Genomic DNA, 24025 nt, shown 5'->3' with positions numbered 1-24025 from the left:
AATGCTCAAAATTCTCCAAGCCAGGCTTCAGCAATACGTGAACCGTGATGTTCAAGCTGGTTTTAGAAAAGGCAGAGGAACCAGAGATCAAACTGCCAACATCTGCTGGATTATCAAAAAAGCAAGAGAGTTCCAGAAAAACATCTACTTCTGCTTTATTGACTATGCCAAAGCCTTTGACTGTGTGGATCACAATAAACTGTGGAAAATTCTGAAAGAGATGGGCATACCAGACCACCTGACCTGCCTCTTGAGAAACCTGTGTGCAGGTCAGGAAGCAACAGTTAGAACTGGACATGGAACGACAGACTGGTTCCAAATAGGAAAAGGAGTATGTCAAGGCTGTATATTGTCACCCTGCTTTTTTAAGTTATATGCAGAATACATCATGAGAAACGGTGGGCTGGAAGAAGCACAAGCTGGAATCAAGATTGCTGGGAGAAATATCAATAACCTCAGGTATGCAGATGACACCACCCTTATGGCAGAACGTGAAGAGGAACTAAAAAGCCTCTTGATGAAAGTGAAAGAGGAGAGTGAAAAAGTTGGCTTAAAGCTCAACATTCAGAAAATGAAGATCATAGCATCCGGTCCCATCACTTCATGGGAAATAGATGGGGAGACAGTGGAAACAGTGTCAGACTCTATGTTTTTGGGCTCCAAAATCACTGCAGATGGTGACTGAAATTAAAAGACACTCCTTGGAAGGAAAGTTATGACCAACCTAGATAGCATATTAAAAAGCAGAGACTTACTTTGCCAACAAAGGTCCATCTAGTCAAGGCTGTAGTTTTTCCAGTGGTCATGTATGGATGTGAGAGTTGGACTGTGAAGAAAGCTGAGCACTGAAAAATTGATGCTTTTGAACTGTGGTGTTGGAGAAGACTCTTGAGAGTCCCTTGGACTGCAAGGAGATCCAGCCAGTCCATCCTAAAGGAGATCAGTCCTGGGTGTTCATTGGAAGGACTGATGCTGAACCTGAAGCTCCAATACTTTGGCCACCTCATGCGAAGAGTTTACTCATTGGAAAAGACCCTGATACTGGGAGGGATTGGGGGCAGGAGGAGAAGGGGATAACAGAGGATGAGATGGTTGGATGGCATCACCGACTCGATGGACATGAGTTTGAGTAAACTCCAGGAGTTGGTGATGGACAGGGAGGCCTGGCGTGCTGCAATTCATGGGGTCGCAAAGAGTCGGACACGACTGAGTGACTGAACTGAACTGAATCTTTCTTAAATTGTATGCAGATTTGTATATTTTTCTCAGGGAAGATGATGTATTCAATGCTATTGAATAGAACTGTCTACAGTGGCCGGAATGTCCATATCCCTAGTGTCCATAGCCTGGAGTCACTTGTGGCTATGAAGAACCTGAAATGGGGCTACTGCATCTGAGAATTGAGTTTTTAATTTTATTTACTTTTAATTATTTCTAAATTTAAGCAGCCGTATGTAGTCAGTGGCTACCCTGTAGAACAGTGCAGATCTATGTCATAGTGATGGGACTATCAAGGTAATCCATGTACCCAAGTTTTAGAACCATTGGGTAGGTAAAGTAGAGAGTTACAGTCTTGTTTTTTAATAAAGAGATTAGGTGGAAGAGGAATCTTAAAGCTAAGTTTTTAGAGCTGTTGAAGACTAACTTACAAAAGAATTCTATCAGCTTAAAATACAACCCAGCAAGAAAATGTTAGACAATTTTACAAAAATTTAATTGGTATGTAACATTTATGAAAACATGACTTACACAGACTTAGTTATAATAGGCAGCTGTAATGTTCAGGATATAGGAACTAAACAGTGTGGTGCTTTTAAAGGAACTTCCCTTAGAATTTTTTTAAATTGACTTTCAAAGGAAACCTAGTTGGCATCTTTCTTATCCTCTGTTTCTAAAGATCACAAGTTTACTATATGCTTAGCATTTACTGTTATTTTATTTTTGACTCTGGGTGACCTTAAAACAAATTGAAAGGTTAGTCTAATGATTCTCCATTTTTGTAATTAAAATCATTATGAATCTACAGTTCATGTTTAGTAGTATTTTGTCTTCTCCTTGACCATTTTTATTAAATTTTATCATGAGCTTTCACTTTGTTTTTCTCTGCTGTGGATGATACCACCTCAAGAACCAAAAACTCAAAACACCCCAAAAACTCCGTACTTCCAAGTGTCTACTGCAGTACTCATGATCAGGACACCTGCTGTTAAGTAATCCTTCACTGAGGGGACTCTTGAGTTGATTACCAAGTAAAAGATGTACAGCAGATATTAAACTTCTTTTCACTAACTGGTATCTCTTGTGTATTCACCACATCAGTTGGAACAACAGTCAGTGAGACTGGATTGTGGAGATACAGAGCCCATTTCCAATTCTTTTTTTTTTTTTTTCTTTTTTTTTTGAGGGATCCCTATGGAATCTAGGTATTGTATCTTTATACACATTGACCATTCCAGAATCTTTCTCCCATAACATTCATGGCAATCAACCAGAACTATGTCCATAGGTCACAATATTCTAGTATAAACAAAAGACGGGAATGCTTTCAGGCCTCCTAGCTCTGTCCCTTCACCTCTTCTGACAGACCGCCTGACAGTGCCTCCTCCTCTTTGTTCTGTAACAAAGAGGATAGCCTCAAAGAACATCAGGTAAAGTGGAGTTTTAAGGTTCACGATCTGATCATTTAAGAATTTTTATACTGTTTTACCAAACATGAGGACTGTCTAGTATCTGGATAAGTATTACTGGCTTATTCCTGATTTTAATATTCTCAGGATCTGCTTGGAAAATCGATTAAGGTATTAATTCTAGTTGTGGGTGTTATCATTCAAAAGCAAGAATTTGAGTAACAGAATATATATTTTTCTTTACTTTAAACAAAACTCCTTTTAAAGTTTATTATGAGATTACAGAGAACTCAGGATGCAATATGCAGAAAGTGTAAGCCATTTAATTAAAATTAAAATTTCTTAGACTTAATAGAAGCATGAAGTGTGTCAAGAAAAATGAATGATAACTTAAAGGCAGAAAAGTAGTAACTATAAAGTTGTATTTTTTTAATGCAATACAGCAGTCAAATCTCTAAGCAAGAATATCTAAATGTTTTATTCAAGGATTTCTAAAAAGTCATTAAGCACTTCACAGAGTTAACCATTTTCAGCCTTCTCATCTTTAATTAGCTCATTTTAATGTAGCTCTAGCAACACATTTAAAATTTACAGCTATATATAAACATTATTAATTTTGCTTTTGTGTCAGTATATCTGGAAGCATTAATGTGAATTTTGTTTCTAAGAGGGCATATGAAACAAAGTAAAATTTCTTCTTTTGCTCTGATCTTATGCTAATAGTTTGGTCTCATTTAAAACAATATTTAGCATCTTCTTTAAAGTCTGAATTTTTTTGTAACTATTATTTACTGCTATTATAAGAATAATATATTACTTGATAAATATGAAAGAAATATTTTATATGTAGCATAACTAATACTATTTTTCTTCTAGGTGTGATTTCTTACACAGAGTATCTTTTTCTTTTATGTATTTTAACAAGTAAGTGTACTCGTTAAATCTATTTCTGGATGCACTTTTCTTTTCTCAAGCATAACCTTGGGAAATAAATCTTTTTTTAGATTCTCTTACTTTGAAAATCATTTTAGTTCTATCCATGCTGTCTTGCAAAATTCATTTCTAAATGCCAGTGGAAAATGCTAAGCATAGTACTATCAAGTGTCAAAACCATAAATATGATTACGGCTTATGGTATAGTAATAAAATGCTCATAAATTAAGAATTTAATATCCTACATCAATCCTTGTGGTTTAATCTGTGTGGGAGCCTAAAGGTAAGGACAGGTAATAATTTGTAAATTTTCTGCTACACTCATTCAAATCACATTTTCTGCAAGACTAATGTGAAAGAATGCGTCTTTTAACTACTGAGTCTATCAGGAGACATATCATACATCCTCCAACAGCTTCATTATTCTCTTCATATACAGCAATTCTTTTGAAATATATGAAGAGTTTACTGAAGTGTTCAGTTAAATTTCATTGCATTTAATGGGGGAACTTACACCCTGTAGTTCACTGTGCTCCAACCATCTATCTGACATTTTAAATCCCTGGTCTCATTTATACTTTCTGTTCCTTCTACCGTCAATGCTTTTCCTCAAGATCCTCCGGATAATAAAAATAATTCAGATTTTCTTTGAAACATGAAAGCTTAGGGAAGCCCTACTTAACCACCCTCCTTAATATAGCTCCCTCTTCCATCTCTCCCTTTTTCTCCCTGTCCAGTGTTGTATTTTCTTCATAGCACGGAAACTATTTGAAAGTGTTTGTTTATTGGTTTATATATTTTTGTCTGTGTGGGTCCACAGTAGCAAAGATTTTATCTTTTTTGTTCATTTCTGTATCAAGAACAGTGTCAGGCGCATGGTAGCCTCTCAAAAAATAACTGGCAAATGAATGCAAGAAAGTGACTAGTGGGATTTCCAATTATGGACATTTATGGAGATGTTTATGGATATTTATGGGAAAAAAGAACATCAATAAAACTGCATCATTAGAAACCAGTCTTAAAATTCCTGTACTTCTATGATTGGAAGATAACACAGCCACTGTTTTATTCTGAATTTAGTGATGGATGGTGTTATGTTGGAGTTCTGTCACAGGAAGTTTTGGAAATGTGTGTGTACGTGTGCGCACACGTGTGTTTCAAAAATTACTGCCTTTTTTTTTTCCCCTTACTTTTTTTCTTCTGGCTCAAAATCATTTAAAATGACTGAAGAAAAGTAAGTATTGTGCAGTTAGTAATAGTACTGCCTGAGGACGTTCCAGACTGGAAAGCCTTTCTGATGGTTCGAGTCTGGTCAAGGATGAATGCCACCATGGAAATTAGAGGAGTAGGTGCCAAGGAGTGTCTCAGAGACTTGTTCAAAAGTTATCTTGTTAGCTAGAACAACTTTGGGTGCAAAATTAGAAGCTGTAAATCTCTGAACCAGCAGACCGGTAGGTACGAGTAAAACAAAACTGGTGAGGAAAACCACATGTTGAGTTTCGACAGGATTGGTTTTAGCATGTTAGAAAAAATCCCATATAGTGATTTTTGCTTGCTACAGAAAAGTTAGGATATTTGAGTGCTGTGACTCTTCACAAAAAAAAACCCAAAAAACATTATGGGTGTTATTTCATTATAATTTTTCAATTTAAACTCTTTTTCTAAGATGAGTTCTAAATTCCAAAGGAAGAGTCACAGCACTCAAAGATCCTAACTTTTCTGTAATTATGGGTGTTGTTTGGGTCTTCCTGGTAGCTCAGTGGGTAAAGAGTCGGCTTGCAATGCAGGAGACCCCAGTTCAATTCCTGGGTCGGGAAGATCCTCTGGAAAAGGGATAGGCTACCCAATCCAGTATTCTTTGTCTACCCTGGTGGCTCAGACGGTAAAGAATCTGCCTGCAGTGTGAGAGACCTGGGTTTGATGCCTGTGTCGGGAAGATCCCCTGTGGGAGGGCATGGCAACCCACTCCCGTATTCTTGCCTGGAGAATCCCCATGGGCAGAGGAGCCTGGCGGATTATAGTCCACGGGGTCGAAAAGAGTGGGGCACGACTGAACCACTAAGCACACAGGAAGTGAGCTAGGTAATCCATGTTAGCTGTCCATAGTTCCCCCCTTAATTACTTTGACTTTGTTTTCCCTTCCGAACAATGCTTGTGAGGACTTCTTTCTGTGTGTATCTTCAAGATCTTTTTAAAGCTTAAAACTTGGTCATCGGAGATGCTGTAACTTTTTATTTCTTCCTCAAGTGAGTGAGAATGAAAGTAAGTCTAGATTCCTAAAATACATGCAAAACATGAACTTGGCATAAAAGGCTTTCATTTCCATGATTTTCAGAGACAGCTATTACTGGTTAAGAAAGAAAGTCTATGTGCTTCGCTTTTGCTGGGTTCACAATTTCAAAACACGTAGTGGCAAGTGTACCTGTGGGAGGTCCCTTTTTAAACTTTTTGCCAGTCATCTCAAAAGAGGTCAAATGTTTTGAAAAAGGCATGTACACTGAGATCCGCTTTGAAGGATGTGTTCAAGTTTTCTTCTGTCCAAGCATTCTTCTTTCTGCTTTAGAAGTGAAAAGAGAAGAGGTATTGAATCTTAAAGTTTCATACAATTACAGCAATTCATAGTGTATGAAAGTCTTTCTCAGAAAAGCAGTTTTTCCTTATATTGGGGGGAAATAAGGAATTAATTATTCAAGTCCTTTTTATTTTATGTTTCTGTATTTGAAGCCTCTGGAAGTTCAACCCCAAGTATGTAATCTCTCATACCTGACTTTTTTTTTTTTGTAGGTTTTTTTCAGTTATAATTCCCCCAGGATTTTAGGCTGGTCCATTGTGTTGTATTGTTTTTTCTTCTGCTGCTCTAACTAGCTGACATATTAAAAATATTTCAAATATACTGAGATGATATTTTCCTTTCAAACAAACTGACAGACTTTGGATAAGAAAGAAATATGTATTTTTGGAAGGAGGGTAATCAGATTTTACTGTCAATGATATGCAGCAAGTATTACACAAGTAGATTTCAAGTATATTATCAACTGTGTTACTAAGTGTGCTAATATGTGAAGCAGAAGTATATATACTTACCTATAGTTTTTATTATATCTAACTAACAGTAACATATTGCTTTTAATTTCTTGGTTAAAGTATTTCTGCACAGAATATGAATTGTTTACAACTAATGTGGATTTTGAACTTTGAAAACATTTTTCCATTTCACAAATACTTTCCTGTTTTTGTCTGGCAGAGCCACATGCAGGTTTTAGAATAGCTTTCAACATGTTTGACACAGATGGCAATGAGATGGTGGATAAAAAGGAGTTTTTGGTGGTATGTATATTATTGGTTACATTTTATCAATACATATATTGCTTACTTATATTTTTTATGTTTTTGCATTACTTAGAATAACTGTTGTAGAAAAACGGCTTCCCTGGTGGCCCAAACAGTAAAGAATCCACCTGCAATGCCAGAGACTTGGGTCTGATCCCTGGGTTGGGAAGATCCCCTGCAGGAGGGCATGGCAACCCACTCTAGTACTCTTGCCTAGAGAATCCCCATGGACAGAGGAGCCTGGCAGGCTACAGTTCATGGGGTCGCAAAGAGTCAGACACGACTGAGTGACTAAGCACAGCACATTGTTGAAAAAAGAGTAAAAGTATTATGCTTTTACTTTAATAAAGTATATTATACTCATGTACTTTATTTTGAATTATTTTTACACTATAAAAATATAAATTTATTCAGTGTATAAAGATGATTATAGGGCTTCTGAGGTGGCTCAGTAATAAAGAATCCATCTGCCAATGCAGGAGACACAGGTTTGATCCCTGGGTGGGAAGATTCCCCCAGAGAAGGAGATGGCAACTCACTGTGGTATTCTTGCCTGAAAAATCTCATGGACAGAGGAACCTAGTGGGTTACAGTCCATGGGGTCTCAAGAGAGTCAGCCGTGACTGAGTGACTGAGCACACACACATGAAGATGATTATAATTGTTTACTCATATTCTGGAGGTTTGAAATGTATATTTTCCACAGAGTGAGTGACAGGCAAGCCTGGGCTGTTGTACACGCCCAGACCCTGTCATATCAGCCACCCAGCCACAGGCAGCTCTTTGCCGTGAAACTTCCCTTCCTTCTCTTTAAAAGATTTACATTATTTTTTTTCTCTTCCATTCGTTGCTGCCTTGTATTCCAGTCTTAGCCCATTCTCCCATTGCCTTCCCTTGTCTTTGACCAAGGGCTGATAAGTGTGTTCTTGGTATTTGTTTTCCAGTCTTTCTTAACTACCTGGTCCCATGTTGGTGCTGTCCTGGCAGCATCATCAGCTACTCACTCATCTTAACCACTCTCTCCTGGAATTTTTCTCTTTTTACCCATGTATCCTGTATCTATGTCTGTGGCAAAATGCCTTTTCTGATTTTCTCCAAAACAGAGATTAACATTAGTTTACTCCTCCTAGTAACAAGGTCTTCCTTTATCCTTTATGTGCAACTCAATATTTACCTCTACTTGCTTAGCAAAAAGAGAAGGGGAAAATAACATAAATAGCCATTTCATTTTCTGTTTTTCCTTTGTAACAAGCCAATAAAAATCCCTTGGAAAACCTCTTAGATAGCTTAGTATTTTCTTCAGAGGCTGGAGCACAGAAGAGAAATTATGAAACCATTCTTTTCCATGGTAGGAAAGTGGCGAGAGGGAAATCCTCACCAGAACAAATTAGCAGCCGCTCAAAAGGAAGCAGGGAACTAATTACTGGGATCTGTCAAAAGGCTTCCATGTAGCCCTTGGTCGAGTATAGCCCCTGAGCAAGTCTGGGGAGCTGGACCCACAAAGGGTCCCTCACTGCAGTGCTGCTTGCGATGGTGGGGAGGTGGGGAGTTTCATTGCAGTGGAGAGAGAGATGTTGCCAACATCCTAAGATGGGCAGACTTAGTTCACTGGAGCTCTGTCATGATAGTGTACAGCTGTACTTTAGGACTTTCAGAATGGGCCTTATAATCGAAACAGTATTCAACAGACTTTCTATGGCAACACGGCCAAGTTCCACCCCACTGTCTTAAAGGTTACCTTTTGGAACTCAGTGCATTGGAAGCTGCTTGTGTAGATGTCTTTGGGACTCTTATCTGTTTGTGGAGGTGGGAGGTAAAACATTCTTATAGAACTTCAATTTGTTTCTACTCTACACTCTTAAAAAAGTTGCTCTTCCTTTAAAGCAGTGGTCTACTCTGCAGTGGCCATACTAATGTTTTATTGTTCGTTGTTGTTTGTAAATGGCTAAGGGCTTCCAAGGTGGTGCTAGTGGTAAAGAACCTTCCTGCCAGTGCAGGAGATGTAAGAGACTCGGGTTCAATCCCTGGGTTGGGGAGATCCCCTGGAGGAGGAAATGGCAACCCACTCCAGTATTCTTGCCTGGAGAATCCCATGGACAGAGGAGTCTGGCAGGTTGCAGTCCACAGCATTGGACAGAGTCACACATGACTGAAGTGACTTAGCACGCATGCACATAAACAGCTAAGACTTCCTAAAAGCAGAGGTGGAGTTGGGCAGAGTTATTTGTAGATTTGTAAAATAGATTTGTAAAATCTATGATCCTCCTGCCTGTTTATAAAGTGAATATTAATAATGCTTGCTAAAGAGAAAAACTCTTTCACTAAGATAAAGTATGGAATATATGTGTTAATAAAATAATTTACAGTTTGTACTGTATTTTTAAATTGTTATTATATATCTTGGAATAAATTTTGGATTTCAGCTCTAGCCATACTAAGCGAAGTAAAAGAATTGAGATAGCTGTTCAAATTACACAGACAAGAACAGTGAGCTCACCAGAAAACTGAGATAAAGATAGGATTAAGCTTCCATGTGTAAAAGAGGATTTTAAACAGGAAATAATGCCATGTATAATAGGGTGTGTGTGCTCAGTTGCTGTGTCTGACTCTTTTGTGACCCCATGGACTGTAGCCCACCAGGCTCTGTTCATGAAATTTCCTAGGCAGGAATACTGGAATGGGTTGCCACGTCCTCCTCTAGGGGATCTTCCCAACCCAGGGATTGAACCCATGTCTCCTGGGTCTCCTGCATTGGCAGGCAGGTTCTTTACCACTGAGCTACCTGGGAAGCCCATGTGTAATAGTAGCTAACATTTCTTGAAAAGTTACTGTGTGACAGGCAATGTGCTGAGTAATTGCTTGTAATGTTTACTCTGCACAACATTATTTTTATAAGACCTATCAATTATATCTCAGTAAAGCTAGAGAAAAAAAATATTGCCCTAAGGTAAGAATTTATTCATATTCCCCATATGGAAAACAAGCCTTAAATGATTGGAGTAACTTGCTCAAAAGGTTAGACATGCAGAGCCCATGTTCCTACCATTACCTGAAAGAGACCTTAGAGGTCATTCAGTCCATCTTCATTTCATGTATGAGCAAATTGGAGCCCAGTGAGGACCTGTCCCCATCCATAAAATTGGCTTATGACAGAAGATGGGCTCAAGCCTAGACCCCTGACTCCTGGTCCAGTGTCCTTGATTCCTCAGTAGGCTTCATCTCTTTTTATGTATATGCCACAGGCTCCATGTCTTTGTGTCTTAGCAATAAAGTTAAACTATAGGAGATACTATCATAAAGTAAAACTATATGGTGGACCAAAGGCTCTATTTCCTTTTTCTTAGGAAAAAACTGGTATTAGAAAATGTATTCATACTAGTTTTAATGTTCCTGGTGTAATGAAGCTAATTATTTTCTTTGTTCTTAGAATATATCTAGCATGGGGTGTTAGATAGGTTCCCAGAAACTCTTATCAGGTGTTTGATTTTTGATTGGTTTTCTCTTCAGCTTCAGGAAATATTCAGGAAAAAAAATGAAAAGAGAGAAACTAAAGGAGATGAAGAAAAGCGTGCAATGCTGGTAAGAATAATTTATAATGGTTTCAGGTGGGTTTTCTAGGTAAGAATTGTTTTATTCATGTTGAGAAATAGTAATTAAAGCCTTAACTTTGGATCTGTTTCTTGAAAACTTTCTAAAGTTCTTATGTAGAAAAACTTCAGTATTTATATACTTTGATATCAATATTTCTATCAAGTATTGATATTAAACATCTGTATCCATAACCATATTCATTAAATCATTTTCATCCATATTGTTGTTATCCATGAGATTTGAAGGGTATATCATATAATAGGTTAATACAGATCATTATGCATGTAAAAATTTAAAGGTGAATTGCAAAGATTTAATTATACATGTGAGTAAATTTAGTGGTACTATAATAGTATGAATGTTGAAGCAAAAACAAGGAAATAATATGTTTTTTTGCATTCATAGAAATACATATTATAGATTCTTCTTCTGAGAAGAGTCTTGTTTCACTTTATTTTGAAAGTAGAGTTAAGCAACATTTCCCTCCATTTTCCTTCTAGTTTTCTTTTTGCTTGTCCCAAGTAAGTATTTCAGCCTGACAACATCCCAGGTTCACTTAATAAAAATAACAGACAGGTACTAAGACTTTAGTATGAGGCATTATATTAGATGCTTTGCATGCATTTTCTCTTTTAATCTACCAAACAGTTCCCTTATTATCTATAGTTATAAATGAGAAAACTGACACTTGGAAAGGTTAGTATCTTGTCCAAAATTCCATAACTATTAAATGGCAAAGCCAAGATTTGAAACCATGGCTGGCCAGCTCCAAAACCTATACTTTTACCTATTGTATCATATTTCTTCCTCTGGTACTTAGATAGCAGAAACATGGTGAATTTTGTTAGTATGTAAATGATAATTGTTTCATTTGCAAATTAGTGGCCCTGTGAAATAGTTTAATTGGTTTATCTGGAATTCAAATAATTAACTTCAAAGAGTTGCAACACTTTTTATTTTTCTCACTGTTACAAGCATATATATTAGGTTTTTTTAAACATGGGTTATCTGTAGCAGATGAGTGTCATTTTCATCCCAGTAGATTTACAAATATGTGTTTATATTAATAAAAGCAGATTATCAGGATTATGAATGTTTATTATTTCTCAGAATATTTGACTATGGTATATTTATCAGTATTTTTTTAACCTCCCCGATAGACTAAATTATAGAAGACACTTGTAGAGACACTCTCTATTGATAATATACTAAAAGAGTAAACAATTATTTTAACTTTGATGGATTGCCAGTGATTGACTGGATAGGCAAGTTGTTGATAAAATATCATTTAGGAGGTTGAATTATGTTAATGAATCTTTTGGTATACCTCAGTGATAAAGTAGATAGTGTTTCAGTGGATACAGATTTAATTGTTTGTTTATTTGTACTAATTCCAGAAAAGACTTACGGATCTTCCAGTAAAGTAACAATCCTATTCTAATCAGTAACCTTTACTAAAATACCTAAGTGAGTAACAAAGGGAGAGAGGAAAGGGAATAATAATAGCAGACAACCCACATTGGGAAAAGCTACCATGTAGCACAAAAGCTTCATTGCATCCCAGGTGAAGTAAATTTAATACTGATGATATAATGCAAATAAGTTCATAACAGTAATACAGTAAAACTTTATTAACTTGGATTATTTAGGGAAAGTCTATCTGAATTATGAAATCTAAATTATATCAGTATACCCCAAATTGTGTTATTTTATATGAACATACGTAGATCAGTGAAACATCATCTAGCAAATACATGGGGAAGGAGACTTGTTTTAAAGAACAGATAAAAATAACTTATAAGTATTCTGTCACTTACTTATGTGGAAACGAATGCTTGCTAAAGACGCACTGATCTATCTCCATAGGTCCCAGGGATATTTATCTAGAGTTCAATTAATGCTCCTGGAATCTCACTTATAGAATTTAGCTATCTGAACTATTTCTTAAAAACAATCCAGAAATAATCTTTAGTTCAGCTTCTGAACTAAGCAACACTCTAGGACAGTACAGCTCTCTTCAAATATTTTTTTACTGTGTTTTACAATAATAGTAATAATTAGTGGTAACATTGTTAATAGCTGTCACATTTTAAACAATGCATATCTGAACTGATGAGATTTTTGAGTTTTGAAACAATTGAAATTTAGCTTATGGTGAAAATATATAGATTATGTTAGACATTGTAGGAGTCAGATTTTCAAGTTTTGACTATTAGCTCTGCCATTCATTACTTCTGTGACCTTGAACCAGGTCCTTAAATTTTTCTGTGCCTCAGTTTCTTCATTTGTACTAGAATAGGAGTAATGAGCACATATGATGATTATGGGGGTTAAATGAGTTAAACCGTGTAGCCACTTAACAGGGTATGAAATATAATAAATACTCAAAAAGATTAGCTAATTGTGAAACATGAAATTCTCTTTTAATTAGTAGAACATTTTAAACTGAATAGTACATCCCCAAATCAAAAATTAGGCAAGACTAAATTTTAAAATATTTACATATCAAAATGAACTATGCTTCAGAAGAGAGAAATGAGCATAATATTTCTTGGGACACTTACTGTGTGCTAAGGTCTGTACTATCTCCATTATACATGTTACTGTCATTTAGTCCTCATTACATTTCTCTCAGGTAAGTCTTCACACCTTTGCACAGAAGAGAAAACCATCTCAGAGAGGTTCATTAAGTTGCCTGGGCCCACGACACTAACAGGTGTGAGCAGGATTCCAGCATAGGTCTCATGCCATCCCCACTGCCATGCTGCTGCATCGAGGTCTGCCCCCTCATCGCACATGGAATTGCTGAAGCATGTCTCAGGAAAACTGCGTACTTCGGAGTACCATGTTTAATTCAAAGCAATAGTTCCATCAAAAAGTTATAGTGAAAGTGGTTGAAATGAGCACAGGTTCACTTAATGTTTAATTATACGAGATTTAAAAAACTTTGCTACTCATCTTTAACATTTATCCCACTTGTACTGTGTGCGTGCTCTATAGAGAATGTAGCATAATGATTTGCCCTTCCTAATTGATTATTTTGTCGTCTTTTTCTTTTTTTTCTTTTGCTATACTTGGGTTCATTCTGAAATGTGACACTTCATTTGGCCCTTTGTGCTCTATGTCAGCGTCTTCAACTTTATGGATACCATTCTCCTACTAATAGTGTATGTACAACCCTTTAAATGTTCTTTATGTAAATAGCCCTCACCTGTTATACTTGACAATGCTATTTCTTTTATAAAGCCAGATCTACTATTGAGACTGTTTAGGAATTTATTGAATATAATAATGTGAAACCAAGCCCCCAGTTTTTATTTCCTTCCTGGACTTATAAGAAAACTATAAACTTACAGAGCAATTTTTTCTCTTTAGCTTTAGATTAAAATGAAGTGAAGGTGAGTGAACAAGAACCTAAAACTCTGGCAGAGTGATTGAGCTTTTGTATTTTTCAGTGGTATTTGAAGAGTTAAGTACAGTTTATGGAGCAGATTCTCAGGCTCTGCTCCTACAGGACACAGGTATTTTGAGAGCTAGATCTCTCCATCTGATGTACAGTCTTTTCTTAATTTTAACCAAAGATATTAATGGATAAACTTTTGCTAGTTCTCAGTATTTCTCCCCATTTTTTCCTAAAACTTTTGATGCCTGCCTACTGCCTTTAGTCTCTACAAAAGTCTTGTATAAGATTGCACTTGATATGTTCAATATATCACTGTATCATGTTGTTTCTCAAAGAGGATTATGATCTTCAAACTCGTTTTTTCCTGAAAAAGCTGGGAGTTCTTGCAGATGATCTTCCAGATGTACTCTTCTCGTGCTACGCTTTTGTTGTTTTCTTTCTCCCAGAAAGTCATAGCTTATGGATTAGCCCAGTTGCTACACAACTGAGAATAGGCCATGGTCTCTTCTGAATGTAAAAGGCACAGTCCATTTGATTTTCCCTGGCGTCCTTAAGTCACTTAGACAGATCCCTCAAATTATACAAATCCACCTGAGAGAAACTCTCGAATTTACAGTGACCTACTAAGGATTGTCCTACTGAAAGGTTCCACTATAGTGTAGACTCTAGCTGTGTGCCTCCTGAAACTGATATTTAATAAAAATTCCATACTATAACAACTAATTCTCTTTGAGACTCAAGTATACACTAAAGACTGATGCAGCATAAAATAAACCTAAAATATCTTATCTAAGTCACAAGGAATGGACCTAGAATGGGTTGGAAAACAAGCCAAGTCCATGGGAATCTTATGACTGACTAGTTGTTTTGATTCCTTACAAGATACTTTAAAATTTTTCTGCAAAATTCACTGTTTTCCATGAAATAAAGCTTTATTTATTTATTTCTTTATTTATTTCCATGAAATAAAGTGTTCTCTTAAAATTTTAAAAAGATTTCTCTGTTAATTATTTCAAAAATATATAAGAATTTGAAAGATGGAAATCTCAGAGATTTTAATGCCACATGCCCTGTGAAACTTAATAAATGTTAATAATAATTATGACTTTGTTATTTATTTTTCTAATCTAATATGTCATTGCATGAGCCATTTTTCCAACTGTGGCAGTTTATATATTTCCTTTAAACTCATAAATAATTTTCATTTAAGAGACAAGCATTTTTTTAAAATAATGCATTTCAGAGTAGTATTGTTAAAAAGAAACAGGTACTAATATGGTTCTAGTTTAAGCCATATATACAAATTATAGTTACTTAGACATTAAGAGAATAATATTGAGAAGCAGATTTAAATTACATGTTTCATTTATATTATGCTTGCTTATTTAATAAGAAGGTAATTTACATTTTATTGTGGTTATATATATATATATTTTTTTTTACTTAAAACATCTTTTTTTTCCATCTAAATATAAAATACATATAAAGTGATGTAACATGATGTCATTTTATTATCCAGTCTTCACTGGATTACATGATTTTTCAAGTTGTATAAACTAATAGGAAATTTTTGCTCAGAAAGGAATGATTATTTTGAAAAACAGTCAAACCAAACAAGGAAAACTGATTTAAATTAGAAAAAAGCCTGAACATTTATATGAAATATCAGTGATATATGTCATACAAATATAATAGTATAATGTTATGACTTAGCTGGCAATTATCTGCTAGTTTCCAGAACTGTAGATCAACTGGAGTGATAAAGTATCTAAGTTCAGTATAGTTCATGGAACTAATTATAACCTCAGATTCTACCTTTAGGAATAAGTTCCTTCAGGAAATGCAGTACCTCTGGATTTTACTATTACAGATGGAGGTTCTGTGGTGTCTGTAGTAGCCAGTTCCAAAATTTAATCATTCCTATGGTAGATTTTGCCTCTACTCTGTCAGATTATCCCTTCCTACAGTGTAAGATTGAACATGCTCCTTTGTTATTCTGGAAGATAGTTACATTATAGCCTTTTTTGTTCCAAATAACCCTAATTCTTTTCATATTTCTCATATAGTCAACTCTTGATTATCTTACTATGGTGATGAAAAGAAATGTAAAACATCCAGAAGAATAAATAATGCAAACATGAGGTCACTAATGCAAAGTCAAGGCATGACTTTGACATGCCTTATATTTGACAAATTTTTAAAGATTATTATCCAGATTTCGTTGGAGTCCAAAAATGTACCAGGTATTATATAATTTTTTAACATGCATTGAACTTGTTTTATGGACTAAAACAATGCCAATATTCATAAATGATCTTTGTTTGAAAAGAATGTGTATTCTCCAACTTGGGGTACAGGGATGTAATATATGCATGATCAAACATATTAAGTATGTGTTTTAAATCTCTATCATTACTAATTTTTTGTCCACTTGTTTGGTCAAATAATGTGTTAAATTACACATTCCTAAGATAGACTTATTAATTTCTACCTGTAATTCCAGTTTTATTTCATATATTTCTAAGCCTTGTTATTGCCTCTATAGGAATATATTTAGATCACTTAAATCATCTTAGCAAATTAAATCTTTGATTAAATACTATCCCTAGATCTCTAGAAATGTGTTTGTGTTAAAAATCTATTTTAGTTGTCAAATATACTACCTTTATTTTTGTTAACATATGACTTTTCCCTTTTTGTGTTTTTTACTATCTTATTTTTACCTCTAGTAATGATGAAGCTTTCCTTGATTTTTTTAAAATATATATTTTAGTTTGGAAATTTACTGCTGATAGAATGTAAATATGAAATAAAAAATAATAGAAGTTTACTATATAATATAGATCAAGAAATTAAACATTACCTTTACTATGCCCCAAGAACCCCCTTCATATATCTCCAGTCATAATCCTTCTTCTCCTGGAAAAGATAGTCACAATCATGACCTTTATGTCAGTCACTACTTTGTCATTTTACAACCTTTTTATGTATCTTAAATGATACAGTTTGGTTTTGCCCACTTTTGATCTTCAATTAAATGAGATCGTATTATATGAGTTCTTCTGTGTCTTGCTTCTTTGACTCATTATCATGATTGTCAGCTTCATCTACGTTACTGAATCTAATGAATGGTCCTAGTTCATTCATTTTTATTACTATAAGCAACAGTGCCCAAATGTTTTCGTCTCGGGACCCCTTTACATTGTTGAAGATTATTGAGAATCCAAAGAAGTTTTGTTCATATTTTGGATATATTTATCTATATTTACCATATTAGAAATTAAAACTCAGAAATTTTAAAATAATTATTTGTATATTTAAAAATAATAAAAACTCACTTGTTATCATAAACTTTTTTATGAAAAATAACTTTTAAAATGTAATGAGGAAAGTAGTATTTTTACAATCATTTCAAATCTCTTTGACATCTGACTTAATAGAAGACAGCCGGTTTCTCTTAGATGCTTCTGTATTCAGTCTGTTGCAGGATATTGTTTTGGCAACAAATACTATCAGTTGTTTCCCTTGAAGCGACAGGCTTACTGGGTTCATTTTCCAAAAAGATGTCTGCCGTATACCAAGGTCTAAATAACCATAGTTTGTCTTATCAGTTGTTCTTTCAAGTAAAAATGAAGGATCATGAAAAAAGTGACTAATTTACCTTGCAACATAAATCACCACCTGGATGTTTTTTCTCAGACAGCCATAGTACTTCATTAGCAGAAGTGCTTTATGCTTGCTTCCCTTCACACTGAATGTTAAAAAGATGTGTGCTCAAAGATCAAATTAACAAAATTATGGTTTCTGTTCTTTAGCAAGTATATTCTTAAGTGAATTTTATTTTAATGTGAGTATATGAAACTGAAGACTGTGACCGTGTCTGAAGAATGTAAAGACTTTGGTCTTTGGTCCCACTGCTCTCATTGCACTAAGGCTTCAGAAATTCTACCCACCATGGCTTTTGTACCTGAAAATACAGTACAAAAGGCAGATAGTGTCCTTAAGATGCTTTAAGATACATCTACATTATATTTTGTCTAGTTTTTTCAGTTGTTCTCAGTGAGAAAATTGGCATTGTTTTCTAGCTTCTCATTACTAGAAGCCTGGTTTATCATTTTCAACCTATTTTTTTCCTTATATTTTGGATACGTCTTATTTTAAGTGTATCTTATGTACTTTATCAGTTTCTTTTTTCTGGGTGGATAACATGGGCTTTTTAATTGGAAATTCAGTTTATATTACTGTGATGACTAACTTATTTGGATTTACTTTAACCTTTCTATATACTGTTTTTTTTTTTCTTCTTTGTTTGTATTACCTGGATTTATTTTTAGTTTAGAAGACATTCACTGTATTTCTTTTCTTTATGTAGTTATTCTTGAAATTTTAGTAAATATACTTAAAATAATAAAGTCTTAGATTGGACCATATCTTTATTCTCTTTCTCAAAAATAGAGTTTAAAATTTCTTTAGTACCATTCTTTCTGCTCCTGTCATGTGTACTTAAAACAACGTCTATCTACCCTTGTCTTTTTTAATCCACCAAGTTAGACTTCTAAAATATGTATCAGCCATGTTTGTTTCAAATTACTTATATATTTGCTATTCTTTTCTCAGTAATTCCCTCTTTAATTTCCCCCTTCTTAAATCTTATAATGTTATACTCACAAAGTGTATCCTCAAGTGATGATCTTCTGATAATTTTTTTAAACCCTCTCTCAGGAAATCTCTTTATTCTGCCCTTATTTTTTTTTCCAGTTTATTGAGATATAGTTGACATATAACATGGTATCAATTTATGGTGTATAACATAATTTGATATATGTATTTATCACAAAATAATCACCACAGTAAGTCTACTTGACATCTGTCCCATCACATAGTTACAGTTTTTTTTCCTTGTGATGAAAACTAAGATGTATTGTCTTAGCAGCTTCCAGTACACTGTACAGTATTGTTAACTGTAGTTACATGCTGTATGTTAATTACATCCCCAAGACTTACTTATCTTATTCCTGGTAGTTTGTACCTTTTTACCACCTTCACCCAGTTCCCTCCCACCTCCAGCCACTTGCCTCTGGCAACCACCAGTCTCTTCCATTTCTGTGGATTTGTTTGTTTGTTTTAATTGAGACATAATTTGCATTTAATATTATATTAGCTTCAGGTGTATAATGATTTGATATATGTATACATGCCATTATTTTGAAAGCTAATTTTATTAGGTATATTACAGATTGACATTTGTTCTCAGCAAATTGTGATGTCATTCTAGTCTTCTGGCTTCTATTGTTGAAATTGAAAAGTCCGCTCTGGATCTAATTATTCTTTTGTAGTTAATCTGTTTTCTTTCTGGGTGCTTTTAAGGTTCTCTTTGCCTTTGGTATTCTACAATTTTCTTACAATCTTTCTGCTTTTATTTATCGTGAAATTTATTGGGCTTCTCAAATATGAGGATTGTTTGCTTTCATTATTTCTTGAATGTTTACTGCCAGTGTCTCTCTGAATGTTTCCTCTCTCCCATTTTCTCAACTGTGACTTTCTAGAGCTTTCATAGATATTCATGTTTCATGTCTGTCAACTCCTCTTTAATTTGCCACATTATTTCTTTTCACACTGCATTCTGTATAGTTTATTCATATTACCTTTAAGTTTAATGATTTTCTCTCTATCTGTATATAGTTCAATTCAGTTAAATTTCAGTGGTTTGTTTTTCATTTCTAGAAGTTTTACTTTTTCTGATCACCCTAATAATTTTCAGTAGTCTGTTTTTCCTAAAAAAAACCTGTCACATGCGACTTCATATTCTTTAAATTTGTTGAGCTTATCTTGTGCTCCATGTTTAATCATTTCAGTATCTGAAATCCGCAGCTCTGGTTCTGTTGTTCCTTTTTTTCTGCTAGTTCCTACTTGTGATGACTTACGTTCTTTCATGGAAGAGCACGGCAGCCCACTCCAGTATTCTTGCCTGGAGAATCCTATGGACAGAGGAGCCTGGCAGGCTACAAGTCCATGGGGTTGCAAAGAGTCCGATATGACTGAAGCGACTTACCACGCATGCAGTCTCATATTATGAGCATGAATTTGTTGGAATGTGTCTGTGGTGATTCTTGCAGGGCTGGGTTAACGGTGTGTGTTTTCCAGGAAGACTTGTGTGGGGGTGTATTTCTGTGATACACTGCAGAGACCTGCAGCACCGTGTGACTTTAAATTACAGTTCTCAGACTATGGTGTCTCAGGGCACAGTTGTCGTATTGGCGCAAATTATAAAGATGTAATTTTCTTTTCTTTGTTTATATTTTTCTGTGTGTGTTTTTAAATATCACTAATAGCAAAGACAGTTTCCTGCCCAATTCTATGGGCTGCTATTTTGGGATTTTTTTTTCCTCTAGTTTGCATTATCTCTGGGTATAACCTTTCTCAAATATACTATATATATAGTTTATTTGCCTATCTGGGCATGAACAACCTTAGGGCACCACTGTTCTGCTTCCCACAGTGGTATATTCCCATCTCTAAATCAGTCTTTTTTTCCCTCTAATCACCTTTTTTCTTCCTTTCTTCTATCCTCCCATTCTCCCTCATTTTATTTCCTTCCTTCTTTCCTACTGTCTTTGTTTGAGCTGCAATATAAAAAATACCATAAAGTGGATGACTTATGATGAATAATCATTTTTTTCATAGTTCTGAGAGCTATGGAAGTCCAAGGTCAGCAAGCCAGCAGCCTCAGTGTGGTAGTTGCTGAGAGCCTACTTCCTGGCACCTTCTCACTGTGTCCTCAGGTGGTGGAAGGGGAAGGGAGGTCTTTCAGGCCTCTTTGCTAAGAGCAACAATCCCATCCTTGCAGGCTCTGGCCTCATGACCTAATCACCTCCCAAACGCCCCACCTCCTCCTGATGCCATCGCCTTGGGGGTTAGGGTTCCAGTACCTGAATTCTTCACACTTAGCTTCTTCCTTTCTCTCTCTCTTCCTCTTTTCCTTCCTTTCTTCCTCCTCTCTCTCTCTTCTATTCTCAGAACATACATTTTTTCCTATAGCGATCCATGTCAATATAGGTTTTCAAACTAATTTTATCCTTTCATATGTTGTAAATATTTTTAATGTCATCAAAGTCTGTGTATGATGGCTGGGAGGGGTGATGGTGACCAGTGTTTGAAAGTAGGGGAGAGGCCTGGCTTCACAAAACAAATCTCCTGTTATCCTCCTAACAATTGTGCAGTAAGCCTTATTTTCTAGTTTCATTGGTTTAACAATCCTTTTCTTTATTGTATACCAACTTTCTAGTTACAGTTTAAAAATATATCCACAGTCAAAATATTTAGATAACTTGACAGAGTATTTAATCTAGTAACAATTTATCAAAGTTCTATTATATCTATGGAAAAGAAAAAGAACTGTGTTAGCTCTCTACTCAGCTAATTTTGCTTGGTAAAAGCTTATTTAGTTACTAAAGGGCGTGATGAGCACACTCTCTTGCCATATTACTATGTTTCCTGTTATGGTAGTAAATATATCTATGTTATATAAGTGACTCCTGCTCAATGATACCTTATTATTAACATTTTATTAAGAGTTTATTAAAATATGGGCAGTAGGCAGTGTTTTCTAGTTCATAATAGTGAATTAAAATATAGGTCTTTGAAATAATTCCCAGATGCTTATAATTTCATTAGGGGCACTGGACTTTTGAAAATTAACACACACAAGAAATGAGAATTCTCTCATCGTCAGCCACTCACTCCTAAGTTTATTATGCAGCATTTTCTTCTCACAGTAACCCAAAGAAGACCAAGCCTGAGAATCTGTGAAATCTTCCCTGATAAATTCTGACAGAAACCAGATTTAATTACTTTTGTTTATACAGCCCAAGTTAAGCTTGAAGTTCTGCAGTTCATATGAAGATTAGACAACACTTCTTCATCTTGATTATCACCTTCAGACTAGCCTGTGCTGAGGTAGAAGCTGGTGCTGTGTCCTTGGGATTAAACCAGAAAGTACCTGATCTATTTACCATAGACACACTTACCAAATCCTTGGTTAGCTCTGAGTGGTTTGCCTGAAACTCACTACTTCTTTCTGACAAGTTTTGGATTAATCTAAATTTTCTCTAACGTATGGGTGTGGTCATTTTGATTCTTTGGTGCACTAACATATGCTAGCTAACAATTCATTTTTAAGTTTAGCAGAATTTCCCTAGGTTGCTATAAAATTACCAAAGTCTCCTCCAAATGAATTTACTTCACACAGGTGTGAATAAAATTTTTATTTCACACTTTCTTAGAAGTGATGTATGTCTCAGTAGAAGGGCATGGGCCGGGGAGTGAAGGAGGTGATTTTTTGACAAAGCCACATTGTACTTAGAAATAGTGGTTATGTACGTTACCGCTTTGAAAATGGCCTGGGTTTACCAGCGATGTAATACAATACTGCTGTGTGCAGCAGAAAACAAAAAAGGTAAGCTAATGTGTTTTCTTTCCAAGTTTGGCTAGAAGAGATTTAGATGTATAAATTATCATTGTTTGGGACTGTTCTTTAGATTTCAGTTGTGCTTCTTAAAAACTTCCACAGGTACTTAAAACAGACGCTGAGGAACTCGTCTCCAGAAGCTACTGGGATACACTGAGACGTAACACAAGCCAAGCACTCTTCTCAGACCTCGCAGAGGTATAATCAAACCTCAGCCAGGTCCTGGTACCACATGCCACTTTCTTAATCTGGTCCTTGTTTCATTTTAGAGTCACAGTGATGAAACCAAAAATGTATTTTGTATTTTCCCTTTTCTCCAGGAAAGCAATAATTCCTATAAATAAATTGGTATATTTGAATATGTCAGCTGTGCTGGCAGGGGCTGCAAGGTCACCTTTAATTGTCTAAATCTACCTGCTTGTTGTAGAAAACTTGACTTTCCAACCTAATTAAAAGGAAATATTATTTTTCACTTTAGGATTACTTTCAGGAAATTTGAAAATACTATTTATAGTTTCACTGACTCTTTTAACCTTATAAACTTCAATGTTACATGAACTTAGTAAAAGATATCTAATGCTTTAGAGTTACAGTAGATTGAAACAATCCAGTTTCCCACTATTCACAGTGAGCAGCTTACCAAGGGTGGGCATGGGGGCATTGTGCTAAGAGCAGTCGGTCCAGGAAGGGAGGAACATTTTTCCTTGACATTGGTTAGGATTGCCAGTGCATGGAAAATGAAAAGCAGACCGACCATTACATCATTCATTATTGTTTTTGAATTCCATAGAGACATGTACCTTTTTGCTGCACTCAGGCGGACGGCTCCCACCACCCCACTCTCTTTTTGCCCGTTAATAGGAATTTGTCATTTTAAAAGATGGGCTATGTGTTGTAGATTGAATACTGTTCTATGTTTCCTATTAAGAATTTTTAAGAACTTTATTTATTTATTAGAGATGACTAGCTGGCTTATCATAAAGTACTTTTTCAGTAAATACCAAGAAATGTATTTTTTCATTATCTTTTTGTCTTTAAAGTTGGCTTCTCATTTCTTTTTCTAAAGTTTTGTTTTTAAAAATTACAATTAAAAATATCTAGAAAAGTAAACTGGATCAGATATGACTTCTGTTACCCATATATACTGTGTTACTCAACTGACATCTTGATAGCATGGTAGACACTTAGAAATGCTAATTTTGCCACTTGTGCTCAATTTTAAAATCCTAAAACAAGTAGAATAAAGCATTTGCCCTATATTTAGTCTGTATGTGATATATAAATATGATGATTATGGCTAGTAATTATTAATGTTTAAAAATCACCTTTTTAAATTCTAGCTATTTGGGGGCATAAAGTGCTAATGGATATTCCACTTACACATATTTTAGAAGTGCTTAATTCTGTAATCATTTATGTAGGCACATAGTAGTCAGTGCCTAAAAATAAGAGCCACTGGGGACACTATTCCTTAGAGTCCCTACAAGCCAGCTATGCCCAGCTTCAAATTTGCGGTTCTGTCTTGCTCTCTCGCCACCACGGACTGTTCGCCTCTCAGCCTCCAGCTTGTCTTTAATCTCATTTAACTCTGCTAGAAAGAAATTCTTGCAGTTAGACACAATCTGCTTTAATTTAAATCTTGGGAGGTTTAATATCAGAAGACCAGTTGGCTCG

General features: G+C 35.2%; 1 protein-coding gene across 3 annotated transcripts in view; it reads left to right on the top strand.

The window, feature by feature from the left end:
* The window catches only part of MICU3 (mitochondrial calcium uptake family member 3), a 76864-nt gene that overhangs the window by 36026 nt on the left and 16813 nt on the right, over positions 1-24025 (top strand). Inside the window, exons 5-9 of one of the 3 annotated variants that reach the window (XM_043893580.1) lie at positions 3504-3551; positions 6805-6887; positions 10398-10469; positions 13610-13648; positions 22454-22549. In XM_043893580.1, coding sequence (XP_043749515.1) covers positions 3504-3551; positions 6805-6887; positions 10398-10469; positions 13610-13648; positions 22454-22549 — 338 coding nt within the window. The remainder of the gene's footprint in view (positions 1-3503; positions 3552-6804; positions 6888-10397; positions 10470-13609; positions 13649-22453; positions 22550-24025) is intronic. The other 2 variants (XM_043893582.1, XM_043893581.1) reach the window with 2 other exon arrangements.

Source organism: Cervus elaphus, chromosome 32 (genome assembly GCF_910594005.1).
Source record: "Cervus elaphus chromosome 32, mCerEla1.1, whole genome shotgun sequence".
Lineage (NCBI taxonomy): Eukaryota > Metazoa > Chordata > Mammalia > Artiodactyla > Cervidae > Cervus > Cervus elaphus.
This window is presented reverse-complemented; position numbering and strand designations above follow the sequence as displayed.